This window comes from Borostomias antarcticus (genome assembly GCF_949987555.1).
Source record: "Borostomias antarcticus genome assembly, chromosome: 4".
Classification (NCBI taxonomy): domain Eukaryota; kingdom Metazoa; phylum Chordata; class Actinopteri; order Stomiiformes; family Stomiidae; genus Borostomias; species Borostomias antarcticus.
The window spans coordinates 15,174,711-15,195,731 of NC_140237.1; the positions used below are offsets into that span (position 1 = coordinate 15,174,711).

Below are 21,021 nucleotides of genomic sequence, written 5' to 3' on the forward strand. Positions count from 1 at the left end.
TTTGGTGCGTCACCGGGGGTGTGGGGCGGGGGGGGTGGGGGGGCTAGGGGGTGGGGGGGTTGAGGTGGGGTCAACGGTCTCTTTCATAATTGCTTGTGTTAAAAAGTAGATAAAGCCCAGACTTTTTTATGAACACGCAGATTAACGAATCAAAGCCGACACACAGAGAGGCTTATCATCGAGAAGGACCGTTCTAGGTATCTGTGTCCGGGGCTGCTAACGCTAACCCTCCCCTCAGGGCTGCTAACGCTAACCCTTCCCTCAGGGCTGCTAACGCTAACCCTCCCCTCAGGGCTGCTAACGCTAACCCTTCCCTCAGGGCTGCTAACGCTAACCCTCCCCTCAGGGCTGCTAACGCTAACCCTTCCCTCAGGGCTGCTAACGCTAACCCTCCCCTCAGGGCTGCTAACGCTAACCCTCCCCTCAGGGCTGCTAACGCTAACCCTCCCCTCAGATGGCTCTGCTCGCCAGCCTGGGATGACCGCTGCGACTCAGGTCAACAGGAGATATTAAGCACAGATAAAACTTAACCTGCATGAAAAGCTGACCGCCTTTTTATAGGACGATGATTTACTGAGTGGTTCCTACTAAACTTGGGATAAAAGTCCTCTCGCTGGTATTAAAGCCCTTTTACTTGGAACGCGCACCACGTCTGCCGCTGTTTTTTCATCAAAAGGCTTTTCCATTGTTGCGTAATATTTTACAGTGATAACATTTAAGTATGTGAATCAAAACTGCACTGTGCTGATAAGTTAACAAAGTGTTACAGTAGGTTCTCTTTCATACTGATAAAAAAGGAAAACAAGCTAATGCCCATTGATAACATAGAGGAATTATATCTGTGAATGTTTTAGGTAGTATCTTTCATGAAAGGGATGACCTGGATTTTCAATTATTGACCTGCTTATAATCTGTGTGTTTTTGAGTCATTGTAGACAGTGTGAGAGGCTTTTTTCTTTGGTTCATGAGTTGTTGGATGCCAGTATTGTGTTTGCTTTGTGTGTGCGTGCATGCGTGTGTGCTGTGTGTGTGTGCTCTGTGTGTATGTGTGTGTGTGTGTGTGTGTGTGTGTGTGTGTGTGTGTGTGTGTGTGTGTGTGTGTGTGTGTGTGTGTGTGTGTGTGTGTGTGTGTGTGCGCGTGTGGTGTATTTGGGCAGAGCTGTGGCCTTGCCCCTAGTGAGTGTGCACAACAGCCCAGGCTAGTCTATATCTCTCAGTCTTAGCTGGGAGTTCAGCGGTCTATATCTCTCAGTCTTAGCTGGGAGCTCAGCGGTCTATATCTCTCAGTCTTAACTGGGAGTTCAGTGGTCTATATCTCTCAGTCTTAGCTGGGAGCTCAGTGGTCTATATCTCTCAGTCTTAGCTGGGAGCTCAGTGGTCTATATCTCTCAGTCTTAGCTGGGAGCTCAGTGGTCTATATCTCTCAGTCTTAGCTGGGAGCTCAGTGGTCTATATCTCTCAGTCTTAGCTGGGAGCTCAGTGGTCTACCAGGGACTGTACTCTTCAAGCTCAAGCCTTCCAGAACCACAGTCTTGTTGTTGCTCTGGTGAATAGAAGGGATCTTTATGCAAAAGAGCATTTTTCACATTCCATCACACATTTCATTTCAAACAGTATTTGAGGTGGACACGAAATCTGCCGCAAACTCTTGTTTTTGATCATCGTAGTCTCTTAGTCTCTCTGCAACGCTGGAAAGCCTTTAAGCTTTTGAAAGCTGGTGGCAGTTCACGCGCGTTGTTTGTCTCTGTTGCTCTGTAACGGCGGCCTGTAGAATGCTGGTAAACAAGCGCTGCCAAAAAGTTATGGGCCATTTGAGACTGAAACATGCCATTGTGGGAAAAAGTTCATCATTGACGTAAGACGGTTGACCTTACTTAGATTGTGGCATTTTTGTTGTTCCTGCAAACACGTGTTTGTGATTATGCAAGCTGGGCTCTGATTGGCGGATCGCCAGCAGCAGTTAGGAGAGGAGAGGCTGACAGTTGAGCTGAGATTTTCTCCTTTAAGTAAAGCTCTGCGTTCTCGTCTGTGTATAATACCTCCGCGTCAGTCTGTCCACTCCCCTCACAACTCCTCCAAGGCCCAGAGAGCGCAGAGAGCACACTTTTACCAGATCTAAAGTAGGCTAGAGACCCACGCTTGTTCATTTTTCTCTGATGTATCACTAAGTAGCTAATATTTATCTTTTTCTTTCCTTTTTTTTTTCATAACTGGTTACTCAAAGCACAATTTTATTTGTGGTATGGAATGCACAATGTCTGATAGTCATAAAGTACTGGGCTAATAATATCAGAGATATCAGGGTATTAAAATATCCTGCTGATAAGGATAGCTTCCCAGCTGCCTCCTGTCGGTTTGCTGGGTGAAATCCAGTGTGTTCAGCAGAGCGCTGTCAGGCTTGGGCTCGGAGAAATCTAATAACAGGAGAGAGAGGGAAGGGAAAAGATAGGAAAACACAGCCAGGCCTCGCAACAGAGCGACAGCACAGCACTTTCTGATCGGATTGACTGATCTACCAGAGTGGGTTTCCATCGCCAGGCTCCACAAACGCTCGCTGGACGACGTCCTGTCCTCAAGCCGACTAGCCGGGCGGCCCCTCGAAGGGCCCTGGACCCCTGGACTCAGCCCCACTGCCCCAGCCACTGGCCCTCTGGCGGGCTGGCCCCGGCCCTGGGGCTGCCCCTGGCAGACTGCAGGGGCCTGTGGAGCCAGGGGCTGGTGGCTGTGTGTCCAGGGTCAGTCCCCCTGGGGGAGGTGACAGGGGAGTGTCTGTGGCTCGTTAACAGTTAAAGGGGATTGGAAGATGGAGGGATAGGGCTGGCCTGGGGGTAGGGGGGTCAGGGGGGGTAGGGGTGGGCGGGTGTAACCGGTCACCTTCTTTCCGTTGATCAGGCACATCTGCCTTAGCCAGGTTGGGTTAGGCTAGGTTGGGTTAGGCTGGTTTAGGTTAGGCTAGGCTGGTTTAGGTTAGGCTAGCGTGGGCCATGTTAGGCTAGGCTGGGCTGGGCTAAAATAATTTTGGCTGGGCTAAACTCATTTTATCTAGGCTAGGCTGGGCTGGACTAGGCTAGGCTGGGCTGGACTGGTTTGCAGACAGGTGGCCTCAAGCAGAATGGCTGTAAATCACAGAGCTGCAGCTGCTGGACAGGGCACCGACAAGGTTTACAGTGGCCCCATTACAGACACACACACACACACACACACTGAGTGAGAGTGCAGGGGGAGGCCAGCCAAGACTGGGCGTGAGTCTGCTATGACCCTTCAGGGCGCACCTGTCCCATCAACCGCCAGAGAGACCGCCAGAGAGACCGCCAGGCCCGCTCTCCCCCCCTCCCTCTCTCCTCCCCTCCCAGTCCCTCTGATACGTCTCTGTCCCCCGAGCTCCACCCCCAACCCCAACCCCATCCTGAGGTCCAGCCCCAACCCCAACCCCATCCTGAGCTCCACCCCCAACCCCAACCCCATCCTGAGGTCCAGCCCTTCCTAGCCCCAATTCCTAGCTCCATCCATAGCCCCTCCTGCCCCCGGTCCAAGCCCCCCTTCACCTCCCCAGAGCCCCTCCCCCTGGGGGGGGGGAGTGGTTTGGTCCCTTCCCAGGCTGGCTTCTCCATCTGCTCAGTACAGGCCTCTACTCCCTCCTCCCCCTTCTCCTCCCTCTCCCCCCGAGCTGGGGGGGGGGGCGTGTCCTCTCCCTGCCCTGTCTGTCCCGCCCCCCCCCCCCTGTCTCTCGCTGTCGTGTGAAGCGGACCCCCAGCCTCAGGCCTCATACAGCATGGGGGGGGGGGGGGGGGCATGTCCGCCTCACCCGACCCACATAGACAGATGGCGGCGCCAGACGTGGACCGGCACGCCGACACCGAGCTTGTCCCAGGTTCCGTCTCTCAACACTTTCACGGCAGGCCTCATGCCCCCATGATGCATCAGAAGGACTTAGCATTTATCCACACCATTATGGGATTGGTGAACCTTGAACCTTTTAGTAGAAATGAATATGGTCCAGTCCACCCAGATACACGCTTCTGTGCGCGCACACACACGCACACACACGCGCAGAGCACGACGATGATCCAGTGATCCCCAGGTATGCCTCATTCAATTTTGGGTTAATGAAATGGCCGGTGCTCTTTTCAGTTTTGATTGAATTGGACGGGAAGGGCTTCGGTAGATTTGTATCAGGAACTGTGCTCCGTCAGGCCTGGGCTCTCTTTCACACAGACATCCCAGTGCGTAACGCTATCTGCTACCTGCCTGTTCTTCTCTCCTCTTCATCCACGGTGTTGGAGTGGCTGGTCAGTGTTTGTGTGTGTGTGTGTTGTGTCCAGGGCATGCCTGGTCAGGGGGGAGGGGCGGGGTTATCACACATCGCTACTGAACTGGTAGAGGGGTGTGAAAGAGAGGGCTGACGCTGACCAACAGCCCCGTTCCCCACCAGAAGAATTTTCCACGCTCCTGCCAGGTTGCCCTGACGACACGGGAGTGCCGACACCCCCCACAAGGCCCCTGGCTAGCCCCGTTACTGCCCACCTCCAGCCCCTGGCTAGCCCCGTTACTGCCCCCACCTCCAGCCCCTGGCTACAAGACCCCCTACTGCTCACTTCCAGCCCCTGGCTACAAGACCCCCTACTGCCCCCACCTCCAGCCCCTGGCTACAAGACCCCCTACTGCCCCCACCTCCAGCCCCTGGCTACAAGACCCCCTACTGCCCCCACCTCCAGCCCCTGGCTACAAGACCCCCTACTGCCCCCACCTCCAGCCCCTGGCTAGCCCACCCTGCTCTGAGCTGTGGCTCTGAGATAGTCTAGTTCTATCTGGGGCAGCACTATCAGGGGTATACTGGCTATGCTAGGCTAGTGGAACAGGAACGGACACACACACACACACACACACACACACACTGCAGGGCAGTGATCTAGTTAGCTCTCTGTCTTCACAGGAATGCAGACTAAAGTGCTGAACCAGAACGGATTTTCCATCTATCCATGCCTTTCATTCCGAGTGTCTTTTCTCTCCATTGTGTGTGTGTGTGTGTGTGTGTGTGTGTGTGTGTGTCCGTCCGCTGGGCTCATTCTTCCCCAGATGTGTCTTTTGTGTGTGACGGTGAAAGCCTGTCCTCATTACGAGTGCGTGCGTCTGAGGAGGGCTGCTGACGCTGTGTGTGCGTGTGTGTGTCGCTGTCGGCTGACGTCAGCAGAGCCCCGCTCAGCTCTCAGTGTCTCTCAGTCCAGAGCAGCTCCTTCTCCCTGTCCCCCGCCGGCTGGCGTCCCCTGTTTTTCTCTGTCCCCGGCGCACTCATTCACGTATGGTTCCTACCCCTGAACCCGGCTCTCGGCGCTGTTCTAGTGGCCGGATTATGACCCTGCTCCACTCCGGAGAGCCGGAGAGCCTGGGGGTTGCAGGGCTACCGGACCGGAGTCGCACCCTGATCCATTTTAGGGGGAGTGGGAGAGAATCGGCTCCTCGTCCACGCGGGCGGCAGGTTTGCCCACCGTAGCGTGCTGACCGTTAACCGACCGTACTACGTGTCGCGCCGCCGTCGTCCACCCCAAACAGCAGCTCTGGTCGAGTTCACGTTATTGACTGGGAGATCGACTAGGTGCGTTATCTGTGTGTGTGTGTGTGTGTGTGTGTGTGTGTGGAGGGCGGGGTCCTCCAAGGGCCTGCTGTGATTGGATACTCAGGGCAGTGTGTCAGAGTTATTCGCCTGTCTGCCATAACCCTGGGCTACAGGCCAGACAGGTGAGAACCCCCCCCCCCCCCCGACCTCTCTTCCAGCCGGCCAATCACAACAACACCGTCTTCCAGCCGACCAATCACAACAACACTGTCTTCCAGTCGGCCAATCACAACAATGCCGCCTCCCGCTTCCCCTGTTGTGTTTGGATTCAGTACAAGACGACAGAATGAGCTCGGCTTACGCTATAGGTTAGCTCATAGCATGTGATACCTTCTGGTCTAGTATACTTTAGCAGAGCTTGAATATGTGGAGGCCTTTATGCTTCCGAGGCGCCACACCCTCCCAACACATTTTCAGCCCGTGTTTAGATAGCGCATACTGGATGTGTGCAGTAATGTGCTCAGCGCGCGGGCCCTGCTTCCTCTTACAATAGGGCCCGGGGGAACGACGTTCTGACCTGGATGTCAGGTGAAGGTGTCAACAAGGCATGCGTTTGTTGTCGGCCCACATGCTAGGCTAGCTGGCGCGCTCTCTAAGATGGCTGACCGGCGTTGTGCTCTGTGGTCGGCGGGCGGCGTGGCTCCTCCCCTGTCACCCTGCGTCCCCCTGGGCTCTCCCGCCGTCCCATTCACACTCCGACGACGAGAGGATTCTCATGTTCTTGTGCGTTTTTCCACAAGCGGAGGTGAATAGAAGAACGTGCTTGGAATAGGCAGTGGAAGACATGCGTTTATGTGTACGTGTGTGTGTGTGTGTGTTCTGAGGTGTACAGACAGACACAAACAGGTCCTTTATGTGTGTGTGTGTGTGTGTGTGTGTGTGCGTGTGTGCTGAGTTGTGAGAACAAGAGACGTGTGTGTGTGTGTGTGTGTGTGTGGAGGCACGCTCCCTAGGTTGTGTCTAACATACACGCCAGCAGCGCATCGTCATCGATACTACGTCACCCCTCCAACACTCTCCTTCTACATCCCCTTCTCTCTCTCTCTCTCTCTCTCTCTCTCTGTCTATCTCCTTCTCTCTCTCCGGTATCTCTCTGTGTGCGTATCTTTCTCTCTCTCCTCCTCCTCTCTCTCTCTCTCTCTCTGTCTCTCTCTCTCTCCTCCTCCTCTCTTTCTCTCTCTCTCCTTCTCTCTGTGTGTGTATCTTTCTCTCTCTCTCTCCTCCCCCTCTCTCTCTCTCTCTCTCTCTCTCTCTCTCTCTCTGTCTCTCTCTCTCTCTCTCCTCCTCCTCTCTCTCTCTCTCTCTCCTTCTCTCTCTCCGGTATCTCTCTGTGTGCGTATCTTTCTCTCTCCTCCTCGTCTCTCTCTCTCTCTGTCTCTCTCTCCTCCTCCTCTCTTTCTCTCTCTCTCCTTCTCTCTGTGTGTGTATCTTTCTCTCTCTCTCTCCTCCCCCCCTCTCTCTCTCTCTCTCTCTCTGTCTCTCTCTCTCTCTCCTCCTCTCTCTCTCTCTCTCTCCTTCTCTCTCTCCGGTATCTCTCTGTGTGCGTATCTTTCTCTCTCTCCTCCTCCTCTCTCTCTCTCTGTCTCTCTCTCTCTCTCTCCTCCTCCTCTCTTTCTCTCTCTCTCCTTCTCTCTGTGTGCGTATCTTTCTCTCTCTCTCTCTCTCTCCTCCTCCTCTCTCTCTCTCTCTCTCTCCTTCTCTCTTTCCGGTATCTCTCTGTGTGAGTATCTCTCTCTTCCTCCTCTCTCTCCGTAAACAAGCAGACGTCCAGCAGATCTCTCCTCCCTGGTCTCTCCCGCCATCGCGTTGCCATGGCGTTTGGAGCGTTGTTTGCTGGCCTCTCTTGTCAGGTTGCCATGGCAGTGCTTATTTGCCGTACTAAATGTTTGGCCGCGTTGTACAGATGCTGACGACAAACACAGAGCATCCCGCTCTGATCGATGAAACGGGCTCTGATTGGACAGGAAGGGACAGGCAGACAGACAGGCACAGATGGGTAGACAGACAGGCAGACAGACAGGCACAGATGGGTAGGCAGACAGACAGGCAGACACAGATGGGTAGACAGACAGACAGATGGGTAGGCAAACAGATGAGTAGACAGACAGGCACAGATGGGTATACATACAGACAGATGGGCAGACAGACAGATGGGTAGACAGACAAGCAGATGGGTAAACAGACAGACAGATGGGTAGACAGACAGACACAGATGGGTAGACAGACAGGCAGATGGGTAGACAGACAGGCAGACAGACAGACAGACAGATGGGTAGACAGACAGACAGACATACAGATGGGTAGACAGACAGACACAGATGGGTAGACAGAAAGGCAGATGGGCAGACAGACAGACAGGCAGACAGACAGACACAGATGGGTAGGCAGACAGACAGACAGACAGTCAGGCAGATGGGTAGACAGACAGACAGACAGACAGACAGACAGACAGACAGACAGACAGACAGACAGACAGACAGACAGACAGGCAGACAGACAGGCAGGGATATATGAGCCCTTTCACCTCTGTAACAGCCTTTTATCTGTGTGTGATCTGAATAGACTGGAGACTTACTGCTAGAATCCTTAAGAGGTGAAAGACTGTCTCGCAACCATATGATGCAATGTATTAACAAATATGCTAGTCCTGTATGTTTGTATGGGTCTAGGTCATCATGTTGCAGGGTTCAGATGTGTGTGTGTGTGTGTGTGTGTGTGTGTGTGTGTGTGTGTGTGTGTGTGTCATGCGCGTGTGTAGAGCTCTGAAAGGCAGCTGGTCTCACAGAGCCACATGCCTCCATCACACCCCCTAGTGGCGCGTGGCGGTACCGCCACAGCCTCCCGCCCTCTGAGGAGAATGTTTACTCCCTGGCTTTAACATGACGGCCTGTTCTCTCCCAGGAGGACACGTGCACGCCACTTCACACGCGCACGCACGCCTGGCCGGCTACTTCTCCTTTCGTACTCCGGCACGGCACGCCGCCGCGTCGTTTCACACGTAAACATCCGCCATGTCGTTCACGTTTGACAGTTTGAATAGATCAAGCCACATGTTTTGTGGACGTTGGTGACTTGCCACCATATAGTTTTACGATCAACTTCTCGCTTCCTACCGCGTTCAGTGCGACAAAAAGCAGCATGAAGCAGCGAGCTTCAGCGGTATCTGCACTCTGTAGAGGGGGGGGGGACAGGCTGATGTTTAGCAGGGGTTGGGTCACAGAGTGCCACAGTATCAGATCCCCCAACCCCCCCCCCCCCCTTCTCAGACAGACGTACACAACCCCCCCCCTCCACTCCCCTTCCCTCCCCCCCACCCTCAGACAGATGTACACAACCCCCCTCCCCCCTTCTCAGACAGACGTACACAACCTCCCCCCCCCCCTCCCCTTCTCAGACAGACGTACACAACCCCCCCCCCCCCCTCCCCTTCTCAGACAGACGTACACAACCCCCCCCCCCCCCTTCTCAGACAGACGTACACAGGCCTGCCCTGGAAGTTCTGCCGATTGACGTAGCTGAGGGCAGATAAGATCTCGCAGCACAATTGTTGACGTTTCATTGTGGTTTCAGTGGTGGACTTTTTTTTCTCTTCTCCCTTCTGAGAAAGGGACTAGGTTTTTTCTCTCTCTCTCATGCTGCTGTGCGCCTCGTTAACCCCCTGTAGCCGATACGTTTGCGTTTAACTGTTTGAGGTGACGAGCAAGAGGCCGGTATTGAAGCTGGTACTGTTGGTACCGGAAATGAACAAATGTTTGAGGCCCCTTTTTCACTTCAACCACAGTAAAAGAAAGACAGGATTTGCTTGTGGTCAGACAGGGGTCAGAAAACTGTTGGAAATACATTATTGCTCTGCCACAGTAGAACCAACGCTGCTCCCAAAATAAAATATGCACACCCCACCCATGTGAGTCTCCAGGCTGGCGCTGAAGAGAAAGTATTTCAAATAGTATTTCTGACCCGGGTCTGGTTATTATAGATGAGCAGAGATGTGTTTTTCATCTCTCTCTCTCACACATACACACACACACACACACACACACACACATTCACGCACACACACACACACACACACACACACACACACACACACACACACACACACACACACACATACATACATACATACATACATACATACATACATACATACATGTACACACACACACATACACACACACATACATACACACACACACACACATACACACACACACATACATACATACATACATACATACATACATACATACATACATACATACAGTACATACATGTGTACACACACACACACACACACACACACACACATACATACTGTACATACACACACACACACACACACACACATACATACATACATACATACATACATACATACATACATACATACATGTACACACACACACACACACACACACACATACATACTGTACATACACACACACACACACAGGGCCCCAGACTAACTGTGTCTCTGCGTTGTGTTTTCCAGATGATCCTGTGGGACTGGGATCTGAAGCAGTGGTACAAACCCCAGTACCAGGTCAGTCAGTCAGCTCTGTATGGGTCACAATGACTGCCTCTGTTGTGTGCATGTGTACGTATGTGTGCCTTGTGTGTGTGTGTGTGTGTGTGTGTGTGTGTGTGTGTGTGTGTGTGTGTGTGTGTTTTATCCTGTTTGTCATCCCCGTGCTCCTCGGACTCTTCTCAGGTGCAGTATGGGAAGTGGAGTCTCTGCGCTTGGTTGGTGGTGATATCCTGGTGATGATAACATCGTGGGCCCCCCCCCCCCCCGAAACTACCAGCTCTGTCTGCTATACCCCCCCCCCCAAACTACCAGCTCTGTCTGCTATACCCCCCCCCCCCAAACTACCAGCTCTGTCTGCTATACCCCCCCCCCCCAAACTACCAGCTCTGTCTGCTATACCCCCCCCCCCCCAAACTACCAGCTCTGTCTGCTATACCCCCCCCCCAAACTACCAGCTCTGTCTGCTATACCCCCCCCCCCCAAACTACCAGCTCTGTCTGCTATACCCCCCCCCCCCCCCCAAACTACCAGCTCTGTCTGCTATACCCCCCCCCCCCCCAAACTACCAGCTCTGTCTGCTATACCCCCCCCCCCCCCAAACTACCAGCTCTCATCCAGCCATATTGGGGGGGGCGCTGGGGTAAGACAGGAGAGGAGGGGTGAGACAGGAGAGGAGGGGGGAGACAGGAGAGGAGTTGGGAGACAGGAGAGGAGGGGTGAGACAGGGGAGGAGGGGTGAGACAGGAGGAGGGGTGAGACAGGGGAGGAGGGGTGAGACAGGGGAGGAGGGGTGAGACAGGAGAGGAGGGGTGAGACAGGAGGAGGGGTGAGACAGGGGAGGAGGGGTGAGACAGGGGAGGAGGGGTGAGACAGGAGGAGGGGTGAGACAGGGGAGGAGGGGTGAGACAGGAGAGGAGGGGTGAGACAGGAGGAGGGGTGAGACAGGGGAGGAGGGGTGAGACAGGAGAGGAGGGGTGAGACAGGAGAGGAGGGGTTGAGGAGCTCTGTCGGCGCCATGTAGATGCGAGGCGTCGGACACCGGGCCGGGGGAGCGCTCACGTTGCTCTTCTGACACACGCACTGCCGCCCCGCCTTATTACTGACACCGCCACCCCAAACAGCCTTTCAGTTACCCAGGATCCATCACTGATTACCCAGAATCCATCACTGCAGCGAGCCAAGCAGCCCCGCCTCCGGGCACGCGCTCCCGGGAGCGTGACGACCGCCGAGCGCAGCGGTGTCTGGTTACGGTGTGTGTGCGTGTGTGTGTGTGTGTGTGTGTGCAGCGTGTGTGTTAGTGGGCTATCTACCCAGTTCTATGTCACAGCGTATCGAATAATTCACACACCAGTTCATCTTGTGTTGTATGTGGGTTGGCTGTGTGTGTGTGTGTGTGTGTGTGTGTGTGTGTGTCTGTGTGTGTGTGTGTGTGTCTGTGTGTGTCTGTGTGTCTGTGTGTGTGTCTGTGTGTGTGTGTGTGTGTCTGTGTGTGTGTGTGTGTGTGTGTGTGTGTGTGTGTGTGTGTGTGTGTGTGTGTGAGTGTGCGAGTGCATGTGTGCGTGTGTGTGTCCTGTCTCAGGCCGATATCTGACACCTGTCCCTTTCTTCCGGTGTGCGTGTGCGTGCGTGTGCGCTTGTGTGTGCGCGCGTGTGTGTGTGCGTGTGTGTGTCCGTCCCAGGGCGCGGTGAGCGGGAACGGGGTGGACCTGTCGGTCATCAACGAGGCCAGGAACCTGGTGTCGGAGCTGCTGACGGACTCGGCCCTGACGCCGCACGCCGCCTCCTCCCTTCGCAGCATCAGCAGCCTGATGGGGGCGTTCTCGGGCTCCTGCCGACCCCGGGTCAACCCCTTCACCCCCTTCCCGGGCTTCTACCCCTGCACCGAGGTGGACGACCAGGAGGAGAGGGCCGACAGGAAGCCCCCGAAGGTGGGTCGCCCGGACCGCACGTCTCCCCCGCTTAGCTCGTTCGCTGAGATGACCCGTGTTTAGTCCGGCGAGTCTTAGACTCAGAAAACTCAAATGTCCTCAGAGAGGCAATTTGTGTTGTAGCATCCAGTGCAATGTATAAAGAATATCTTCATCATCATCATCATCAACCTTTATTTTACTAGGCAAGTCAATTAAGAGCAACTCTTATCAGTGTGCAACTCTTATCACAACTCTTATCAGAACACACACAAAAAAACAGGTACACAACAAATACCGCAATCTGTGCTGCTTGCCGACACGATGAGTCATAGAAGTTAGAATGCAGCTCATGTGGAATTAATGCTTTCCATGCTTTTTCAAGTGACTGCTGTCAGTGTGGCTCCTACTGTCACTCAAACAATGAATAATTTCAAGATTTGATGTATAGCTGTCCATATGGCTTCTCCATCTGCTGTCTATAATAATTGATAGTGTGTTGAATATAGACTTGCTGAACACGGTGTTCATACTGTCCCCCCCCCCCCCACCCCGCAGGGTCTGAGCAGCAGGAATAGCCTTCCCACCCCCCAGCTCCGCCGTGGCTCCGCCTCCTCCCCCCTCGCCCCCCTGGAGGCCAGCTCCTCCCGCTGGGAACGCAACAACGGCAAGAGACCACACCCCGACCTCAACCTCACCAGGTAAGACCACACCCCGACCTCAACCTCACCAGGTACAACCACACCCCGACCTCAACCTCACCAGGTACGACCACACCCCGACCTCAACCTCACCAGGTACAACCACACCCCGACCTCAACCTCATCAGGTACGACCACACCCCGACCTCAACCTCACCAGGTAACACCACACCAGACCTCAAAATGCCCAGACCTCAACATGACCAGATGCGATTACACCCAACCTCAACATGAACAGACTTCAACATGACCAGGTACGATTACACCCAACCTCAACATGACCAGACCTCAACATGACCCAACCTCAACATGCCCAGACCTCAACATGCCCAGACCTCAACATGCCCAGACCTCAACATGCCCAGACCTCAACATGCCCAGACCTCAACATGACCCGACCTCAACATGACCAGACCTCAACATGCCCAGACCTCAACATGCCCAGACCTCAACATGACCCAACCTCAACATGCCCCGACCTCAACATGACCAGACCTCAACATGCCCAGACCTCAACATGCCCAGGCCTCAACATGCCCAGACCTCAACATGACCAGACCTCAACATGCCCAGACCTCAACATGACCAGACCTCAACATGCCCAGACCTCAACATGACCAGACCTCAACATGACAAGGTACGACCACACCCAACCTCAACCGCCGAGCGCCACAAACCACTCCAACCACTCGTTGACCCTCCAATATCTACAAACTGATAACTGTCGTCAGCAACAACGGCACAGCTCAACATGCCCTTCGAGTTGTAGTTCCTCTACTGAGCCACAGGGTGGCAGTAGTGATCCGGCAGTGTAAACTGATCCACCTCCCCCTATCTGGTCGTGATCTCGGTATCAGTCTGTTGTGACGGTGTCAGGTGACTTAGTCCGCAGTCAGGACCGAGTGTCTATGACATAGATCTTCAATGTGGCACAGTGGACATCAAGGTGGCACAGTGGATGTCAAGGTCAATTTTGTCTGAGTAGCTTGTCGAAGGGAAACTTAGAATGCGCTGTGGATATATTTCTTGCAGTGATTGAAACAATGTGTTTGTCCTGTGTCTGTCAGTATTGTTCACTAATCTCTTCCCCAAAGGCAATATTTGACGTGGTGTGTGCTTCTGAAACATTACTACACACATCACTAGAGTGTAGAAGGATGCATTGCACACACCAGTTTATGTGTGTGTGTGTGTGCGTGTGTGTGTGTGAGAGATGAGAGAGAGAGAGAGAGAGAGAGAGAGAGTGTGAGTGTGTGTGTGCTCGGAATCATATAGGTCACCTTATCTGAGGCTGCTTTCTGACCCCTGTCCCTTTCTCCTTGTGTGTGTGTGTGTGTGTGTGTATGTGTGTGTGTGTGTGTGTGTGTGTGTGTGTTATAGCCTAGGGTCTCTGGCCAACGGGCCTAATGCTAACCTGCTGACCATTCCCAAGCAGAGGTCCTCCTCTGTCACCCTCACCTACCACTCTGGACCCAGGAGAGCGGGTGAGACGACCACGCACACACACACACACACACACACACACACGCACACGGCAGGCTTACAGACTGCTCAATCCCCCCCCCCCCTCCTCCTCCTCCAATCCCTCCTCCTCCCCCCCCCCCTCCTCCAATCCCTACTCCTCCTCCCGCCTCCTCCAATCCCTCCTCCTCCTCCCCCTCCTCCTCCTCCTCCTCCAATTCCTCCTCCTCCCTCCCCCTCCCACCCCCCTTTTCCTCCTCCTCCTCCTCCAGGCACGTCTCCCAGCCTCAGCCCGCTCAGCTCCCCCAGCCACGGCGCTCCGGCAGGGGGGGCGTCGTCCTCCCTGCTCACCCGCCCCCCGGTGGAGTTCCCCGACACGGCCGACTTCCTGACCAAGCCCAGCGTCTCCCTGCACAAGCCCCTGGGCCCCGCCCTCAGCTCCGCCCTCAGCTCCCCCCTGGGCTCCCCGGACTTCCAGCAGCCCTACCGCCCCCCGCTGACCCCATTCTGCTCCAGGTAGGCATGCTGGGATAGGCTGAGGAACGCTTTGATTGGTCGATTCCTGGGCCCAGTTTCCCAGAAGCATCTTGGGAATATTTTCTTTTTTTCTTTACTTTCATTGCTTGTGTTTGGTTATTTGATTTTTCTCTGTTCTCCCTCTGACTTTTTATTGCTAATACATGTTATAGTTTATTTATCAGTGTTAAAACAAACAAAGTAACAACTCTGAAATAAATCTCAGATGCTTTTGGGAAGCCGGGCCTTGAACAATTATGTCCCAAACAGAACCGGGTTGAAATGGGATGTTTGATAATCCGTCTGTTACTTTGGCGTGTGCTTGAAGTCTCGACTATAGTGTCAGGAGGGCGGGGCTTGTGTTTTTGGGAACAGCTAATTGGTTGCGTCATGCCAGACGAAACAATCACACAACACAGATTTAAAGTATTTTTGGGGGTTTATTTACTTGACGACTTTAAAAATACGCAGAGAAAACATGTGTATGACAAAAATCATTGAGGATGAACACAGTAAATTTAAAAAGGTATTTCCATTGTGGGCCTCTCACATGCAGATGGCACAGAAGTTGGCAGTTTAGAATTAAACCCACAGCGTTAAAAGAATTCCAGCGTCTGAGCGGCAGTTCACAAACGACGGAGAGGTCGTTTGAATTATTTCTGAATGGTAACGGAAGTGTCATACTGGCCTCGGCTGGCTGACCCGGCGGGGACTGATGAGGAGCGTCCGGCGGCCCGTTGACAGCAGACTGACTGCGTTCTCCTCGTTCTCTGCGTTCTCCTTGTTCTCCATGAAGCTGCGGTCGTCAGGCACCGAAGGGCGCGTCTGGCGGGGAGGCGGGGGAGGGACATCTCACCACGATGACGGAGGCACAGCCCAGACGCTCAGGTACGCCCCCCACCCCCTACTAGCAGAGCCGGGCAGGCATGCTCACGACCTCACGACCTCACGACCTCACAACCTCACCAACTGTCTCTTTGTTTGTCCATGACTGACTGGCTCCTCTCTGCAGACATGTGGAGAGGCAGGATGTGATTCATGTCAAACAGGATGAATTAATGGACCTCTTCACTGAAGTGTTAAAACAGTCCTCTGATAGTTATCGTGCGTGTGTGTGCGTGTGTGCGTGTGTGTGTGTGTGTGCTTGTGCTCTCCAGTAGGCGAGGGATCAGAGTTCATGGGGGAGGGGCTGATCCGGGAGGAGAGCGTGGAGGTGGAGGGGGGGGGAGACAGGAGTCCCGTCAGGGGTGGGCGGAGCCTGACAGAGGAGAAGGAGGAGGAGCAGAGTCCCTCGGAGCAGCAGCAGACTCAGGAAACAGAGGTACGAACCGGAGACAACATCCTGCTAATGTTACACACCACTACACTTAACGCTAGGCTAAAGTTACAGCATGCTAAGGTTACACAGCAACAGATTACCTTACAGCGCTAGCCTCACGCTACCTTTTGTTAGCCTACGTAGCATACTGTAGGGGCCACTTCCCTGACTGGTCAGAAACCACACACCTCCCTGTGGGTACTCTAGAGCAGCCTTTCTCAAACTATGGGCCACGGACCGGCACCGGGCCGCAGAGGAATCCCTGCTGGGCCACGACAGACCCCCCAAAATAAAAGAACTGTATATTAAATTAAAATAACTGTGTTCAATTCAATGCTGTTGGTCCGTTTTAGCTGCATGTGCAAAAGACTCCAATGCCGAGACAGACAACTCAGCCAACAGAGACAGACAGCAGACAGATAGACAGCAGACAGACAGACAGACAGATAGACAGACAACAGAGACACATAGACATGAAGTGGTGCAAACAAGAGAGATACACATTTAAATGTTAATGTTATATTAAAATGGGTCTGTATTATAAAGCGTTACCAAATGTTTTTAATAAAATACATTGAATGAAAAGTAAATGTCTTTCTTTCCCCGAAAAATTATGTAAGTGGTCCCCAGAGGTTGAGGGCCATGGATTACTGGGCCCTGGGACTAAAAAGTTTGAGAAAGGCTGCTCTAGAGCACTCCCTCTCAGAAAGACAACACACTCAAACCAGCGCTTCCCAAACCAGAACTCCTAACCAGAACTCCTAACCAGAACTCCTAACCAGAACTCCTAACTAGAACTCCTAACTAGAACTCCTAACCAGAACTCCTAACCAGAACTCCTAACCAGAACTCCTAACCAGAACTCCTAACTAGAACTCCTAACCAGAACTCCTAACCACTCCCTTACGAGCAGTGGTTCTCCAATGGCGTACCACCTCACCAAATAGTGTGTGTGTGTGCGTGCGTGTTTCCAGGGATGCTCTAAAACTGTATGTGTTCTGACCTCTGGCTATACTCGCCCACACTCTCTATTGGATGAACCAGGCCTCGTTAAGCGTAGCCAGCTGTTCACATACGCAGGAGCAGTTCAGCAGACAACCCTCGTTGTGAAGCTCTTTGATTCTCGAGGGATTTCTTCTTTTCTAGGGCAGGACACTGTCTCTTTGAAGTTATGAGATCCATAAGATTTGCGGTGCTATGTTCTGGAAGGACGTGTGGCTTTCATATCCAGCATGTACAGTATGTGTGTGTGTGTGTTTGATTATGTGAATAAAATGTTTATATGAATAATGTGTGTGTGTGTGTGTGCGTGCCTGTGCGTGCGTGTGCGCGCGCGCGTGTGTGTGTGCCTGTGTGTGTGTGTGTGTGTGTGCGTGTGTGTATGTGTGCGTGCCTGTGCGTGCGTGCGCGCGCGTGTGTGTGTGTGTGCGTGTTTGTGTATGTGTGTGTGCGTGTGTGTGTGTGCTCTCCAGGGGGAGCAGGACTTCAGGCTGGAGCCCATCCTCCAGGACCACGATGCCCTGATGGAGAAGATCAACAGCTGGAACTTCCAGATCTTTGACCTGATGGACAGAACAGGAGGGAAGACAGGGAGGATCCTCAGCTACGTCAGTACCCCAACCGGCCGTCTGTCTGTCTGCCTGCCTGCCTGTCTGTCTGTCTGTCCGTCTGTCCATCTGTCTGTCTGTCTGTCCGTCTGTCTGTCCGCCTGTCTGTCTGTCTGTCTGTCTGTCTGTCTGGACAGGGAGGATCCTCAGCTATGTCAGTACCCCAACCGGCCGTCTGTCTGTCCGTCTGTGATTAAATACTAGTTTTATTTATTTCCATATGTAATATTTGTCATTAATCCTTACAACATTATGTTCAATTATTCTAGACAGTTATTGCCCTTTATGTTTTGTGTTGTTTTTACTGCACTCTGTAAAGTACCTTGAGATTTGCATTTTAAAGTGTGCTATATAAATAAGATTCATTATTATTATTATTATTATTATTATCACAGCTCTCCTAGTCATCCACATTTGCAGAAGGGCTTTAGCATACATCCCATGTTATGTAATGATGATGTTAATGTATTTTTTATTTGTATTTAACCTTTCTTAATGCAGGGGGTCCCAGTGAGAGAAAGAGCTCTTTTTCTTGCTAAATATCAATTTATGACCTAGTTATGTCAAAGTCTGTCCTGAGTGCTTCCTGTTGGTTTCTGTGTTTATTCGCGCGATCGTTTGGATGCGGCGTTCTGGTTTCCGCGTTTCGTCTGTGTTCCCTCCGCGCGTCCCCGAGGACAACTGCCGTCTCCTGTCTTTGTTAATACATCTGTTATGTCCCCGCTGTCCCAGGTGACGTACACGTTGTTCCAGGACACGTGTCTCTTCGAGATCTTCAAGATCCCAGCGAGGGAGTTCATGTCCTACTTCTGTGCTCTGGAGAGCGGCTACAGGGACATCCCTTGTGAGTAGACCAGCCTGCTGTCCGGACCGACCAGAACCAAGCCCACGTTCACCAGCGGTGAACAGGCCACTCACATTGACATGAACCATCAATTGTCATGAAGCAGAAGTTAACCTGCTTTGAATACTGCACCTGAAATGACATACAAATAGTCAACTGGAGTGTGTGTAGCCTGAGTGTAATTGATGTATGTGTGTGTGTGTGTGTGTGTCTGTGTGTGTGTGTGTGTGTGTGTGTGTGTGTCTGTATGCGCGTGTGTGTTCTCCTGCTAGACCATAACCGTGTCCACGCTACTGACGTGCTCCACGCCGTCTGGTACCTGACCACGCGGCCAATCCCAGGCTTCCAGCAGATCCACAACGAGCATGTGACAGGAAGTGACACAGGTAAGCACGTAACAGAACACTGTCCTTCAGTTGCAGTCGCGCGCAGCGACCTTTGACCCGGTTCACATACAGTACAGCTGAGCCCAGACGCCAGGTGGTAGAACACCCGTCTCGTCTCATCGAATTTTGTTCTACTTCCCGACTGTTTTATGTAAACTCAGCTTTAAGTCGAGGATCTCCACTGAAGATGCTTGCTGGTCGAGGATCAGGCCTGATCTAAGCTGTATGAAACTGACCCCTGGTGTGGGTCTCTCTAGACCGACCTCCCTGTGGTGTCCTCGCGGTTGGGTTTCAAACAGCTGGGATCCCCGGCTACGGACGCTGGCGCCTTGATCTAGTGAAAATGAATTAAGGGTCAGTCAGAGACGGCTTCTTCAGCAGCTGCCTCGCGATAAGAAGAAGACGGAGAGATGGGTTTGGGAGAGAGAGAGAGAGAGAGAGAGAGAGAGAGAGAAGGAGAGATAAATATACTCTATTAGGATAGAGATCTCTCTGTGCCTGGCTTGGCGTATTCAGTTCTTATTTTGGTCCTTTTTAAAATGTTTCTAATGGAGCCGGCGGTGTGAGTGTCCAGCGGCTCAGCCCAGTGGCGAGCCCCTCTGTCTGGGCAGCGCCAGAATAACGAGCCCCCCTGGATCAGACGGTCCGTGGCTCTCCCCTCACCTCCGGAATGCCAACCCCTCCAGCTCCGGGGCCAGAAAGCCTGACTCCCCGTATTGTTACCCGGTGACTGAAGCGATCTCTCGTGTGTGCCTGTGCTGTCTCTGTCGGCGCAGATTCGGACAGCGGCATCTCCCAGGGCCGGGCGTCGTACGCCTCCTCCAAGAGCTCCTCCATCTCGGACGACAGCTACGGCTGCCTGGCGTGGAACATCCCGGCGCTCGAGCTAATGGCGCTCTACGTGGCGGCGGCCATGCACGACTACGACCACCCCGGTCGCACCAACGCCTTCCTGGTCGCCACCAACGCCCCGCAGGTACGCCTCCCCGTCACCTCCTCTGCCTCCAGACGGACCTAGAACAGCCGGTCAGACACTTCCAGCGTAGGCCTCAGAGCTCAAAGTGTTCAGTGATAAACGATTAAGTGATTAAGTGATAAAGTGATCTCTTCAGTGTGGGCACTCTGGTGATAGGCTCCTCCCCCAGGCTCTTACAGTAGGTTGTAGTAAAGAGGGCAACTTTTAGTACTCGTCCTCAGATGACATCCCGGTCATCTGACAGCTGACGTCCCGCATGCCGTCAGACTTATTAGGTTAAAGGTCAGCGACACGTGACGGCGATCTGAGCAGAACGCAGGAAGCAGGTTGGAACAGGCCGTAACAGTCGTGCTAACCCTGGGAATCCTTATCAGCATCCCATAGAGGCACTGGACTGTGCTGTGACCTTGCTGGAGGTGTTTGAGCTGCTGATAGACTCGTGGAACTGTTTAGACAGTGGATTTTTTTTCCCCTCAGCTTGACCGGCTGTAACACCGTCGACATGGTCCGGCTTGTGTAAAGTTCCCTGGAAAGAGATGACCTGTTAGGAGGGGGGCCCCTGGATGTATTGATCACCCTGTTGACAGACAGCTCGACCTATTCAGCCACCACTGGCTGTAGTTCTAGACAGAATATCCCTCACCATCCTTCCTATCGCCCTGTCTGTCCTGTCTCGGTCCTACTGACCCCCCCCCCCTCCATCCTTTCACACCGTCTGTACCCCCGCTCCCCCCCGACCACCGCCCTACGCTCCCTCATCCCCTCTCTCCTCTCCCCCCGTTGTCCTCATCCATGTTTCCCACTTTCCACTTCCTGTCTGGTGCGCCCCTCTCTTCCTGTCCAGGCGGTGCTGTACAACGACCGCTCGGTCCTGGAGAACCACCACGCGGCGTCCGCATGGACCCTCTACCTGTCCCGGCCCGAGTTCAACTTCCTGGTCAACCTGGACCACGTGGAGTTCAAACGTTTCCGTTTCCTGGTGATCGAGGCCATCCTGGCCACCGACCTGAAGAAGCACTTCGACTTCCTGGCGGAGTTCAACTCTAAGGTCCCGACGCGTACCGTTTTTGGAAAATATAAATATACGTCATTTCAATCATATTTTCTCATTGAGATCACCAGGATCTGGATAGTGAATGAGCTTGATGTCTGATGCTGATGTA

The 21,021-nt window shown here is 53.2% G+C and overlaps 1 protein-coding gene across 1 annotated transcript in view; it reads left to right on the plus strand.

Moving 5' to 3' along the window:
* Positions 1-21,021, plus strand: part of pde3b (phosphodiesterase 3B) — a 50,679-nt gene that overhangs the window by 25,648 nt on the left and 4,010 nt on the right. Inside the window, exons 2-13 of the mRNA XM_084436621.1 lie at positions 10,107-10,157; positions 11,822-12,070; positions 12,608-12,750; positions 14,131-14,234; positions 14,484-14,727; positions 15,524-15,615; positions 15,885-16,048; positions 17,518-17,652; positions 18,385-18,496; positions 18,769-18,882; positions 19,659-19,858; positions 20,703-20,906. Coding sequence (XP_084292747.1) covers positions 10,107-10,157; positions 11,822-12,070; positions 12,608-12,750; positions 14,131-14,234; positions 14,484-14,727; positions 15,524-15,615; positions 15,885-16,048; positions 17,518-17,652; positions 18,385-18,496; positions 18,769-18,882; positions 19,659-19,858; positions 20,703-20,906 — 1,812 coding nt within the window. The remainder of the gene's footprint in view (positions 1-10,106; positions 10,158-11,821; positions 12,071-12,607; positions 12,751-14,130; positions 14,235-14,483; positions 14,728-15,523; positions 15,616-15,884; positions 16,049-17,517; positions 17,653-18,384; positions 18,497-18,768; positions 18,883-19,658; positions 19,859-20,702; positions 20,907-21,021) is intronic.